The 11,918-nt window shown below is 43.8% G+C and overlaps 1 protein-coding gene across 1 annotated transcript; it reads left to right on the top strand.

The window, feature by feature from the left end:
* Positions 1-202: 202 nt before the first annotated feature.
* Positions 203-5,045, top strand: LOC139299395 (voltage-dependent calcium channel gamma-6 subunit-like). Its single transcript, XM_070922295.1, has 6 exons — positions 203-412; positions 1,639-1,749; positions 2,024-2,132; positions 3,999-4,073; positions 4,612-4,749; positions 4,825-5,045. The coding sequence occupies exons 1-6, from the start codon at positions 203-205 to the stop codon at positions 5,043-5,045; spliced, it is 864 nt and encodes a 287-aa protein (XP_070778396.1).
* The last annotated feature ends 6,873 nt before the right edge of the window (positions 5,046-11,918 follow it).

Here is an 11,918-nt window from a genome sequence, read left to right as displayed (position 1 = left end):
TTTTACTTTAATACTGTCTCAAGTTTCCCCCCTGCTTTCTTTATGGGAACAAACTGAGAATCCACAACAGTTTTCCTCTGTTTCTTTTTTCCTTCTGTTGCTAAAATCTCATCACCCCTGTCGAGGGAAAAGCTCAAAGCAAGCTTGGCTGTCAAATTGAATCCCACTCGGCTGTCTTAGGAGTTTTCTATTGTGTCACAACATGTGGTCTACCTTTTTGGTGACTGATGAGGAGGGCCGCATGGTGGGTCCGGCGGCGGCAGGAACGGTGGGAGGGGCTGCGCCGGGAGGAGCAGCCCCTGGTCCGGGAGGTCTGACCAACCTGATGACTGGACGCAGTACATTTGGGGGGAACAAGCGCCGCAGGACAACGTCAACAGGACACGCCATGAGTGAGGCCCAGGAAGGGAAGGTAGCTAGTTTCATATTGTGTGAATGTGTGTTCTCCCTCAGGCTGTATGAAAGTACTCCGGAGCTAATGGAACCAATCAATCACACGGCTGCCTTTTCACCTGAAATCAGGCTGGTCCACAAGGCGAGGAACACTCCACACGAGCAGACGAAGACTTAATGCTAGAAAATAAATATTTGTAAGAGATTCAACGCAGTTATTTGACATTAAGGAGATAAAATGTTATGTAACCATAAGAACCATAAGAGTGGTCTGCAGGTGTTCAGCAGAGATAGACTTGCTCAAAGATAAGCCAGCTGAGATTTCAGGCTCTGCATTTTCATCACTTTCTGACAAGTACACACACACACGTACACAAATAGGACCATCGTGACATAATTCATCCCCTATCCCCAAACTCTAAACCTACTTCTCACCCAAAAAAAAAACTCTCTAACAGCCATTTGAAGAACTCAAGCCCAGACAAAACGTCCTCTCTCTCAACATCTGAAGTAAAGAGCCCACCCACACATCTCAACTGCTGCTCGGAGGGTTGATGTTTCATCTGCTGAAGACATTAAAAACAACATGCGGAGATTGTTCTTTCCCTTTGGTACTGTTACTTCCTCACTGCACATTACTGCAGAATATCTGCTCTCTGCTTATTTTAATTACCTGGCTCTGTGTGTATATCACAGCACGTTATGGCCCAGTTCTAATGTCCACCCCGGATCATTGGAAGTGCTTGAGAAAAAGAGGTTGCAAGGACGCTAAATGTAAAGTAAATTCATATAGAATCTATGAAAGTTGTCGAAACAGAAACCCACATGATCGAGCCTTAGTAATAAAAAGTTAGACACACTATGTTCATGTAAACTTGTTCTTGCCAGCTCTTGCTGTGTCTTTATGATATGGGTTTTATAGTTTCAGATTTCCCCTGCCAATGATTTTATGAGGTAAAGAGTGTAGAAAGCACTCAAGCTCGAGCTCAGCCAGACACTTGACTCTGCGTTGGCTTGGGTCTAGTGCTCTGCCACTCAGAACACATGCTAAAGTCAAAAAGGCTAAAATGAGTCAGTAAGGGAGGACGTTGTAACTGGGCCTCCATCATAAAGGGCTGCAATGGAATACAGGTCAGTGCAGGTGGCTGATAGAAGGAATAGATTGTTTAATAACTCTTTAATTCAGTATTGCAAACGTCACTTTTTCTGATATCAACATTGTTTTGTATTGTGTTCTCTCGCCAGATCAAGTTGGCATTCTTCGTGGCCATTGTGGGCGTAGTCCTGACCGTCCTTGGGGTGGGGACAGAGTTTTGGGTGGAGCTGGCGCCTCCCAAGAATTTCTATAACAACCAGGTGAAATGTTGTTAGCAATAAACGGTAACTTGTGTTCACGACCTAGTTCATAAGGTGCACAGACACATTCTCAGATCCGTCTCAGATGTTATGAACCTGTCCAGGGATGTTTTCTGCACTACAAAAAAACAACAACACACAACTAAACAGTAATTTCCTGTTAGAGATGAATCACTGTTTGGCGTCTAAAGCTAAACTCTATGATGGATGGAAAAAAAAAGAATATAACCGCTGATCTTGTCTTTAAAAAACCTCTTTGATCTTGGTTTTGCAGACTTGTCTGACTGCTCACTACGGCCTGTGGAAGGGCTGCACCAAGACCTTGTGGGTGGCTGATATCGACCCAGAGAGAGAGAGCTGCGGACCTGCTGAACTACCCGCAGGTGACTCAAAGAGTGACCGACTGGTCAGCTGTCTAACTTTTACGATGTCTGACTGGTCTGTGTGTGGGAGGGAGGGAGGTTTAACCTGATGATTGACAGGCCAGCTGGCTGACTGGACGTTTGTCAAACTGTTAGCATGAATGAGTGATCTACCTGACTTTCTGGCTAGACAAATGATGCTTGGCTCACTGTTGGCTGGCTGGCTGAATGCTCCGGCTGACTAACTGCCTGAGTCATTGTTACAGAGCGAGTCCACAAGTTGCTTTTGGGTCAAGAGAAGGGATGCATCATTTGGATTTTGTAAGGCAACAACACAACTGATTTTCTGGTTTGGGTGTCTAAGTGTTTTTTCACTTGTGCTCAGAGGTGCCCAGGTTTTGCCCAACATGTATTTATTTCAGCGTTTTTCATTAGCCACCATCATATTCCAGTTTTAGGTTGTTACAGTCTAGCTAAAGCTTCTTAATACATGTGCAAGCTAATGGAAATAATGCAGGACTGTGGGTTGAAAATGACATTTGCTTGAGTGAGACAAAAGATTATTAAAGCTATTTGAAGTATTGCTCCCCTTTTCCATGACTCACCTGAACGAGCGCCCCCCTTTTAAAGAATGACTCACATAAAAAGCGAGAGACGGACTGAGAAAAGTCCACCGGGAGCTCTTTGCCTGTTCGTCATCGGTTTCAGACAAGATACCTGTTTGATTTTCATCAAAACAAGTGAGAGTGTTTCCCAGGGTTACTTGCTTAGTGGTTAATGGAGCCGCTGTGTGCTGTGGGACTTTTTAACTTCTAAAGAGTGTGAAGGAGACGTATAGTAGATTTCTTATTTGAAACTACATGACGGCCTACATACGATTGCCAATGGGAGACTTCTCCTACACTACATCCAACCTGGTTTGCATGGTTGGATAAGGAAGCTTCCCATTGGCCAACTGTCTAAGATTTTATTTATTTTGTCCAGCCATCACAGAATGATTTTTAATGAGTCCATTAAATCAAACTTTTCTCTTTTTGGCAAGTGCAAACATGCAGCATTGGTCATTTCAGACTTCACACCATCTGATTTATAAATACTGTGGACCCAAAGTCAAATGTAAAACAACTAATACAACTGCACATTCGAAATCGATGATTAAAGCAGGTTTAGATTGGAGTCCCTGGACCTTCATAATTATACCACAGCGTGGTGGAGAATGTAAATCATTCATCATAGTGTCACATCCTCAGACCATTCAGTTTACATGTTATGTTATTGAATGTTTGTTTTTGAGTTTTGATCCTAACCCAACATGATGGAACAACATGCACCACCTGTTCCTTAATGGAATAAGGAGTAAAGTCCAATCACTGTCTGACTGGCCAGTGGCAGAAACCCCTTATTTGTCGATGGGATTTGAGGACAGCTCCTCAACAGAATCAGCGCTGTGACACTGATCACTATTGTGAGGGAAAGAACAACAACCCTGAACCCTCAGAGGGTTTGGCTTTGATCACACTAATTAAGAGTGATGTGTGTGCGTGTTCTGCTTGCTTGTGCGCTCAAATGTGCGAGGGAACAGATAGAGGTGTCACTTTCTATTTGACGGCCAAACTCTAATTGCTGTAACACATCATCAGGACGGCGGAGTACTAATTGTGCAGGAAGCATTGGATTGTCACCTTGAGCTTGTCGTTGCCGTTCACAGCTGATTATGTTTGATGGGGAATTATTTAAAGTGTACAGGGCTGAGAGACACGCAGCCGCTTGAATTTCAATAAGATGTTCATCGAGATCGTCTGCAGCGACGGCAGATTCCCCGTCAGTGTTTGTGGTTGATTCGTTTACGGTAGCTGTTTCTCTTCCTCCATCTTTTTCCTCCTGCAGAATCAAACTGCACCTACTTCAAGTTTTTCACCACGGGGGAAAATGCTGTGATGTTTCAGAAGACAACACAGAAGAGTGAGTCACACACCTCTTTCAGCTCTTTTGGCCTCTGTCAACCGCTGTCCCACCTTCCCCGCCCACTCCCTCCTTCCGTTATCCCTTTTCTTCTTCTCCACCTCTCCATCTTGCTGCCTCTCTCTCTTTCCCTGCGTCCTCTGTCACCTCTCCCACGATCCATCTCTCTCTTTCTCTGTCCTTACCTTTTCTCTTTGTCTCCCTTCACCTCCTCGCTGCACTCTTTCGGGTTGGCCATCGTCGACTCTGCGAGTGTTTGAAATCTATTCCGCCTACGCTGCGTTCAAGTGTCTCCGAGCTGTCGTCCAACCTCTCATTTCACTGGCAGCTCCATAATATATTAAGATCACAGAGTGCCATTCGCTGAATGAAGAAAGACAGACGTACATTAAAATCTCATTATTTGCAGGTGTCAAATCACTGTCACGCTATATTCCTCAATGTAGTGATTTAATAAATACAGCCATGAGTGTATGAAATGCAGTACTAGAATTACTCCCTGTGATTTGAGATCACACTGTCCTTCTTCCCTGTGCAGATCTGAATGTAGCGGCAGCCATGTTGGCCCTGTTCAGCCTGTTCCTGATGGTGATGGGGGCCATATGCATCACCATGTCTCTCAGTAAAGAGATCCTGTTCTTCCTCAAGCCAGCGTCCGTCTGCTTCATTCTGTCAGGTCAGTACAGGCAACTTGTATGATATACAACATGAGGTGTAGGACGTCTGTAACTGTCCACCGTCTCCTCCACAGGTGTCATGGTGCTCCTCTCTCTGATGGTTTTCCACCAGTCCGTTCTGGCCTTCCTGGCCAGCGACCACACGGTTCCCCTCCACCACGAGCTCTCGTGGTCGGTGTCGTGCGTCGGCTGCGCGGGGGCTGTCCTCATCGTGGGTGGGGTCCTCTTCCTGCTGCTGGCTCTGCCCTACAACCCCTTGCAGAGGTGTCTCCCTCACAAGGACAGCAGCAGTTAGTGTCCCGAAGGTGGTTTTACACTTTATCTGCCCGTTCTGTTTGTGAGGAGGGAGGGTGCAGAGGGGGGGTGGGTGATTCCCAAACACATCTCAGCATTAAGGAATCACAAGAATGTAGAAAGCTAATTGCTTAAAGCTGCAATGTCACATTACAGTTGTTATAAAACATGATCTTAATGCTCAGACGTGGTTGGGAAACACTTCTGTATTGTCTTACTAATCATCCTGCAGGGTTTGGAGGCAATTTACTGTCACTTTATTCAATAAATGAATAAGTGGTTTGCATAATGCTGACTTAAAAAACTCCTTTAATATGAACTCATTATCAAACAATACTTAAAAAAAGACGGATAGTTTAGCAGCTAAAAGAAGCGATTCAAGCCAACGGGTTAATGTTGGCTAGCCAGAATGCTAACATGTCATGATGATAAATGTTAAGATGTTGGCTGGTTAATTGTTCTACACTTATTTAAACATGTGTTATTGATGTGGGCCATTTAAACAATCAACTAATTTGATTTAACTAAAACCTTTATTCTCTACTGAATCCTCAAGTCAAAGAACCATTCAGTTTTAGATTTTTAAATGAGACTGGGAAAGTTCCTGCTCGCAGGTGGACAGCATCATGAGCACATTATTTGGTGTATATATGCAAACTTAAACACTGTAGTCACTGTAATGATTCACTGTAGCCGGGCTTTGATTACTTGGATCAGCCACCTGTCTGCTCAGGTAACAAGACGACCATGAAAAACAAACTCTACACCGAATGAACTGAACAGTTTATTGTTGTCCTCCAATCTGAGAACCTCGTTTTTCCTCAGTGACGTGTGAAAAAAGTTTATCCTTTAACGCCTTCCTGTCTGCAGAGCTGCCTTCTCGCTGTCTACGTTGGATGTTTTGTTGCTCATCAATTAGCACTGAGACAGACATTCATTAGAAATATTTCATTTGACATGGCTCTACTTTTGTAATGGTGCAAATGCATTCATATTTTTTTTCATTTCATTTCACGCTATATAGTTATTGTCTGTGTCTGGCCATGCGTTGTATAGGTGACACGGCATTCATTGTAAGAAGAGTATATATGTAATATTTTAAATTAAGTGTAAGGTGGGTGCTACACTTTATAAATTGTTTGACAAGCAGATGCAACTAGAAGACATTGTAAAGATGTATAGTGGGGGGGGAGGGTACACAGTGTTAAATTAGCTGAAGCTGTGAGTTTTTACCTCCAGTGTTTTTCTTGGATGATTTATGTTCGAACAAACGGCTTTCGTGTGCCTGAATGGAAGGTGAACCGTCTCTGCAACTTTTTTTTGAACTGACTTGATTGAGTATGAATGACTTCATTTTATTATTAAACATGACATGAATATTTAATGTCATTCTCTCTCAGGTTCCATTTCTCTCTTATTCTGCACTCTCAACACTCTTCTCAGCTTACCGTCGCTGCCTCCTCCATAGCTGGTTTTATGACCCGTCGCACTTGATACACCTGCTCGCAGAAATGATTGTGCTAACTCGCTCAAATACGATACGTCCAATTTGTTTGTTTTTTTGCTGGAATACCATCGTTTTAAAATGTAAAACATAAAATGTCACATGTTAAAGTAAGTATTATAAAATACTACTTAGAATAGTTTCCACATTATTTCTGAAATATCCACAAATCTTTGCAAGTAAACTGCAAAACTGCAACAGCACAAACGATGCAACAATGGATCATTTACTGGCACGATTTGGACCAAAGGAAACAGACCAGGTGTGAACTAAATACAAAGCCCAGGCTCACACACACACACACACAACACACACTGCTTATGAAATACCAATTATGTTGTTTTAGCGACATATCATTTTAATATAATGTCTTTTTAAACGTAGCTAAGTTATGAACAAATAACCCATTTGAATTCAAACTATGGTGAAAAGAAACATCAGTCACTGGTCATATATTCTCTGATCACATCTCAGCTACTTCATGATCATAGGAAATTCCAAACATTCCTCACATTAACCTCCTTTTGGATATTCGATCTTTGCCATTTTCACCTTTTATACGTCTAAACTGCGAAGAGCAGCAGGAAGTCAGAGGAGGGAAGGAGGACATACAACAAAGGTCCGGGCTAAATTTGAACTCAGGATGTTGCAGTTGCATGTTACATGCTGTTATATGATACAGCACATACTTAGACTGCCAGACCACCAGCATGGCCCTTTTACCTTCTTTATATGAGTCATGTGCTCTCAAGTCATATTTCCGACAGCATCTGAAGGCAGCATAAAAAGTAGACGATGGGCATGTTCCAATATCATGTTACATGCCGAGATGATTCGTCTTGCATTATCACTTTCAAATCAATCAACCCTCTGTGGTCTAAGTTTTGGGATGGTGCTACGACACTGAGGATCGCTGAGGTGAATAGATAAGCGTGTGACTTCACGCAGAGTGACTCGTAGTTCCTGCCCCTCTTTGACCCCCTCTCCCTCCTCTAACGTTACCGCTGGTTCGGTTCTTGTTATCTTGCTCGCAGCACATCTCAGTCACCACGTTGACCTCCTTCCAGGCTCACGTCCCTCTGAAGCGTCTCCCATGCTGTTTGGCTGCGACCTCCTGGCTAAATATAGAGCGTGGCCAATAGGACTGACGTGGCAGGAGAAACACAAACCTGGAGACAAGCTGTGCACACAAACACACTCTCCATTTCACTTGTTCAAATACACGTGTGCAGTCACATTAGTTCACACACAGGATCTCTTCCCTGTGAGCGCAGGAACGCACAAATATGATGATACACGCTGGAGTGTTCACAGCGTGAGCACAATCTGAACCCGCTTTAAACTGAACCCCTGACGTCATACATTCCCAACGTCATCCAATCCGCTGCACCGCAGAGAATCAAATGATCCTTCTCAAATTAATATGAGAAGTCATGAAGTGAAGTGAGCACAGATCAGAAGTTGTTAAAGCTACAGCTTTTCTCTTTGAGTCAGCAAAGTGGGCTACAAGCCCTCCTCCTCCTCCTCCTCCTCCTCCTCCTCCTCCTGTGTGAGGTGGTTTTTACTCGCAGCACCTGACAGCCATGTTAATGTGCTGTTGGAAGAACTCTGGGGACGATCAGACGCAGCTAGCTTGCTCAGTAGAAAACCTAGAAAACTGGATAATACCCTAGTGGTCAGTCAGTAAACAATCCCTCACTGCTTTTTGTCTCCTGGTGATGCCACCAAGAAAGAAGAATTAGGGTCCTTTTCTTTCCCCCGGCTGCCTGTCAAGCTTTGCACTTTTTATTTTCTGTCTATGTTTTTATTGTTGTCAGTTTGACCTCCCTATACTGACCAGCATCCTCACTTCTGTAAATCTGAGTAAACTGTGTGACTGTGGGATGAAAACACAGGGTCAGAGACTGGTAGCGTACCCTGTTGCTTTAGCTTTATTTTCAGGCAGAACATAACATAACATAACATTTTTTTTTTATTCATTTGCAGCAGATAAATACAACAACAAGACAAGTAAAACACAACAATTGAAAACAGAAAATACAATCCATGTAAACTGACACAGAGTCTTGTTAAGTAACTTGATGACTGATGGGATAAATGTTTTTTCTCATCTTGAGCAGGTGGTAAAAATCAAGCCCAGTGTCTCGAGACATTTTGTTTCCATTGGACACAATTTACGTCCATCGCCTGTGTCCAATTCAGTGTCAGTGTAGTAGATAATGTGGCCTATGTGATGGACCGGGGACCACACTTGAAATCTTTTACAGACTTTTTAAACTGCAAACATGATCTTTCAGTAACACGTGTTTTAGTTGTCTAACGCTGTCCATACTTTTACCACACGTTATTTGCCGTAACCACTCTCTTTCCATGTGCAGAGAGAAGAGGACATTTTAAAAACACTGGCAATGGACGTCAAAAAGTGTTGTTATTGAACATGGTTTTTGGACAGTCCAAAGAAATATTCAGAGACACATGCAGACCTCACAAAGCTCCTCACTCCTCATTTTTTTGCTTAATAACTTTTTTGACTGATGATCTGCATTTCGAGTACAGATGGTTTGGACGATGGAGGACAGACGATCTCTTTGGAGCTTGTGTTGCTCGTACACTTCAAATATCAAGCTGCTGAGTCAAAGTCATTCACTCATATAGTCATCCAATACACCGGAAAGAAAATACACTCCTCCAAGAGAAAATATTTGCAGCTTTATGGGCTTAAACCCAGAGCAGAAGAGTGTGTGGGAGAAGTAAGTCGGACCTTCCTAACTAGCGTCTCTACAGTTACACCGATGAACACACACCCAGACTGTCCAACTCAAACAGAGCAGCGTCCAGCTCTAACACACTACTGAACATGTCGGCAGTATCACAGAGACTTTAAATTAAGATCTCCAGAATGTCACACACGTCTAGACAACCGTCGTCAATTTAAAGCAAAATGAGCCACGAGCTAAAAAAAGACTTTATTGCACGTCAGCATGTACAACGGTAAGTGAACGCATCACCGCAATGTTGAGCGCTGATTAAGACTGCCTTCAGTGTGTTGCTAGTCCAAGCTGTCACATTAGGCCTACAAGCACTGTTTATAAGGTTAACAGCTCAACAGCCACTCATTTGAGACAGTTATCAGATTATTGTTTCTGGGGCTTTTGCAGCCTTTTAATGAGATTGTAATGAGGAAATGATGCACCGTGAATCACGGCTGGGCTGACAACGGTGCTCTCAGTCACCAGTCAGGAGCTCCACTGCTAAAAGCTACTGATTGCAGGGAATATAGAAACTAATAAGAAAAATAGAGTATGTCTCTGAGGTTCAGCGTGTGTTTTAGTTTTCATGAGAGACAGTCCAGGTTTCCTGTCGTGGGATCACCCTCTCTGGAAGTGAGGAAGGATTTGAGGACAAGAGGAAATGAGAGTGTAATCTTGACTGACAGACCGCCCCGCCGCCATATGGACGCCTGTCAGCCAGCCTGCAGCCGTTATCAGTGACTGCAGGAATGAGCTCTTCACCACCTGAGAGTCCTGGAAGGAGAGACGGCCCGACAGCGAGCATCAGACCGAACGAAGAGAGGAAATGAAAATGCAGAATGTCTTCACAGGTGGCAGACTCCTGTTGAGTCATGAAAGCTGACACAAGGCGGTAGCTATTATCGTATCGTACCGCATGTACGACAACTGTGCTGCTAGCTTCAGACATAATAATACAGGAGAGCCAGGTGCACCATGGGAGCACCCCAGTTGTAGACATTGGCCTGCTGTGAAGGGGTACAGTATATTGGGCTTTAAGAACTCCTGGACATTGGCCGCACAATGGTGATACAGAAAACCAGTCAGTCTTCGGGAAACGTGCAATTATGTGTTCTTTTTTCAGACATGTCCACCGATCCATTCAGTGTCCAGGTCGTGGGCCATCACGCGTTATGAAAACAGCAAACAATCAATCATGAACAATAAATAATTAATAATAATATCCATTTACTGGGCTTCCTGTGTTAATAAGTCCAGCTGAAGCTGCTGAACACGATGGAGTGAGGCCAAAAACCAATTAGCCTTTTCAGTCGTTGCCCAGGAATGTTTTGCTTTCCCTCTTTGCGTGTTTGGAGTTGCTGTCTCACATGTGACATTTTCTAAAACCACCTAAATTAGCTTTTCTAATGAGAGCACAGCTAGAGATCACTAACTCTCACCCCGACCATGTGACCAACAGTTCAGCTTGACCTCAGCCACCTTAATCTTCCTTCTAATTACCTTGTATTAGTCTGAAGGGAACCTCTCACCTCAGATCAATGGGCCTTTGACTCAACTGCTGAGTTGACAAAGCAGCAAGAGTCACGAGTACAGATTACATTTTCACATCCCTAATTCGCGCCTTTCTGCCTCGAGCTGCTTCCCGCTTCTCTTCGCCTGAAATCGCCTGAAATCACTGGGGCAGCATTACGTGTTGTGTTGTGCGTTGTAGTGATCTCTGTTTACAAAGGGCTTCTGACTGAGTGCACGAAACCCACAGAAATATTAGGCCTCTTCCGTCTTTGTATCGTCACAGAGGTGGTAAGAATGCAGAAACACAGAGACAACCCTTCACTTTGTAGAAGCTGTCGGTGCAGAGCTGCTGTTCCTGCTCCTGCTGCACAAAGACGTGAAGACGGCACTGGAGGATTCCAGACAGAGAGGCCAACTAATTAAAACTTTGACACCAAATCACTTTCCTCGCCGCTTCAACCAAACACATCTCAGTCTCCTGTGTGCTCTGCCAGCAGATCTATTGTCAGCGGGATTAAAAACTGTCACATTTCCCCTGAGCTGACAGTCCCTCTCTGTGTCTTTCTCCAGAGAAGACATCTCAGCGTTATTAAGAGATCGCACCGTCTTAATTACTGCCTGTCATCGTCTGTACTGTCTCCTCTTTTAGGTCAGACTTCTTTCACAGTATTGTTTCTATCTATCTATCTATCTGCTGTTGTCTGTCGTGTGACGTTCTTTTCCAAGCAAATTCCACCCTAATTAACATGAAGTTAAAATTTGCATCAACTTTTGACTCCCTCTCTCTTTCCAGTTGGTCAATTCTGCGTAACCTGCTATCCCACAATACGGCGAACTGAATCACTCGCTGATCATTTGACGCATGTCAATAGCAAACACCAGATATACCACGCAGAAGAAGCAGCCGCGCTGTTTGAATCCGGAGAGCGAATGTGATATAAATGGTTGATGGCTACATTTATAAAGCACTTTTATCCAGAGGGCTTTACAAGGTTTTTGCCACTCATTCACGCACGCTCACACTGATGGCAGCAAGCTTCCACGCAGGGTGATGGCCAACCATCAGAAGCAGTTTGGGGTTCAGTGTCCTCTTGTCCACACTTTGACA

The sequence above is a fragment of the Enoplosus armatus genome, chromosome 16 (assembly GCF_043641665.1).
Source record: "Enoplosus armatus isolate fEnoArm2 chromosome 16, fEnoArm2.hap1, whole genome shotgun sequence".
In the NCBI taxonomy this organism is placed as follows: domain Eukaryota; kingdom Metazoa; phylum Chordata; class Actinopteri; order Centrarchiformes; family Enoplosidae; genus Enoplosus; species Enoplosus armatus.
This window is presented reverse-complemented; position numbering and strand designations above follow the sequence as displayed.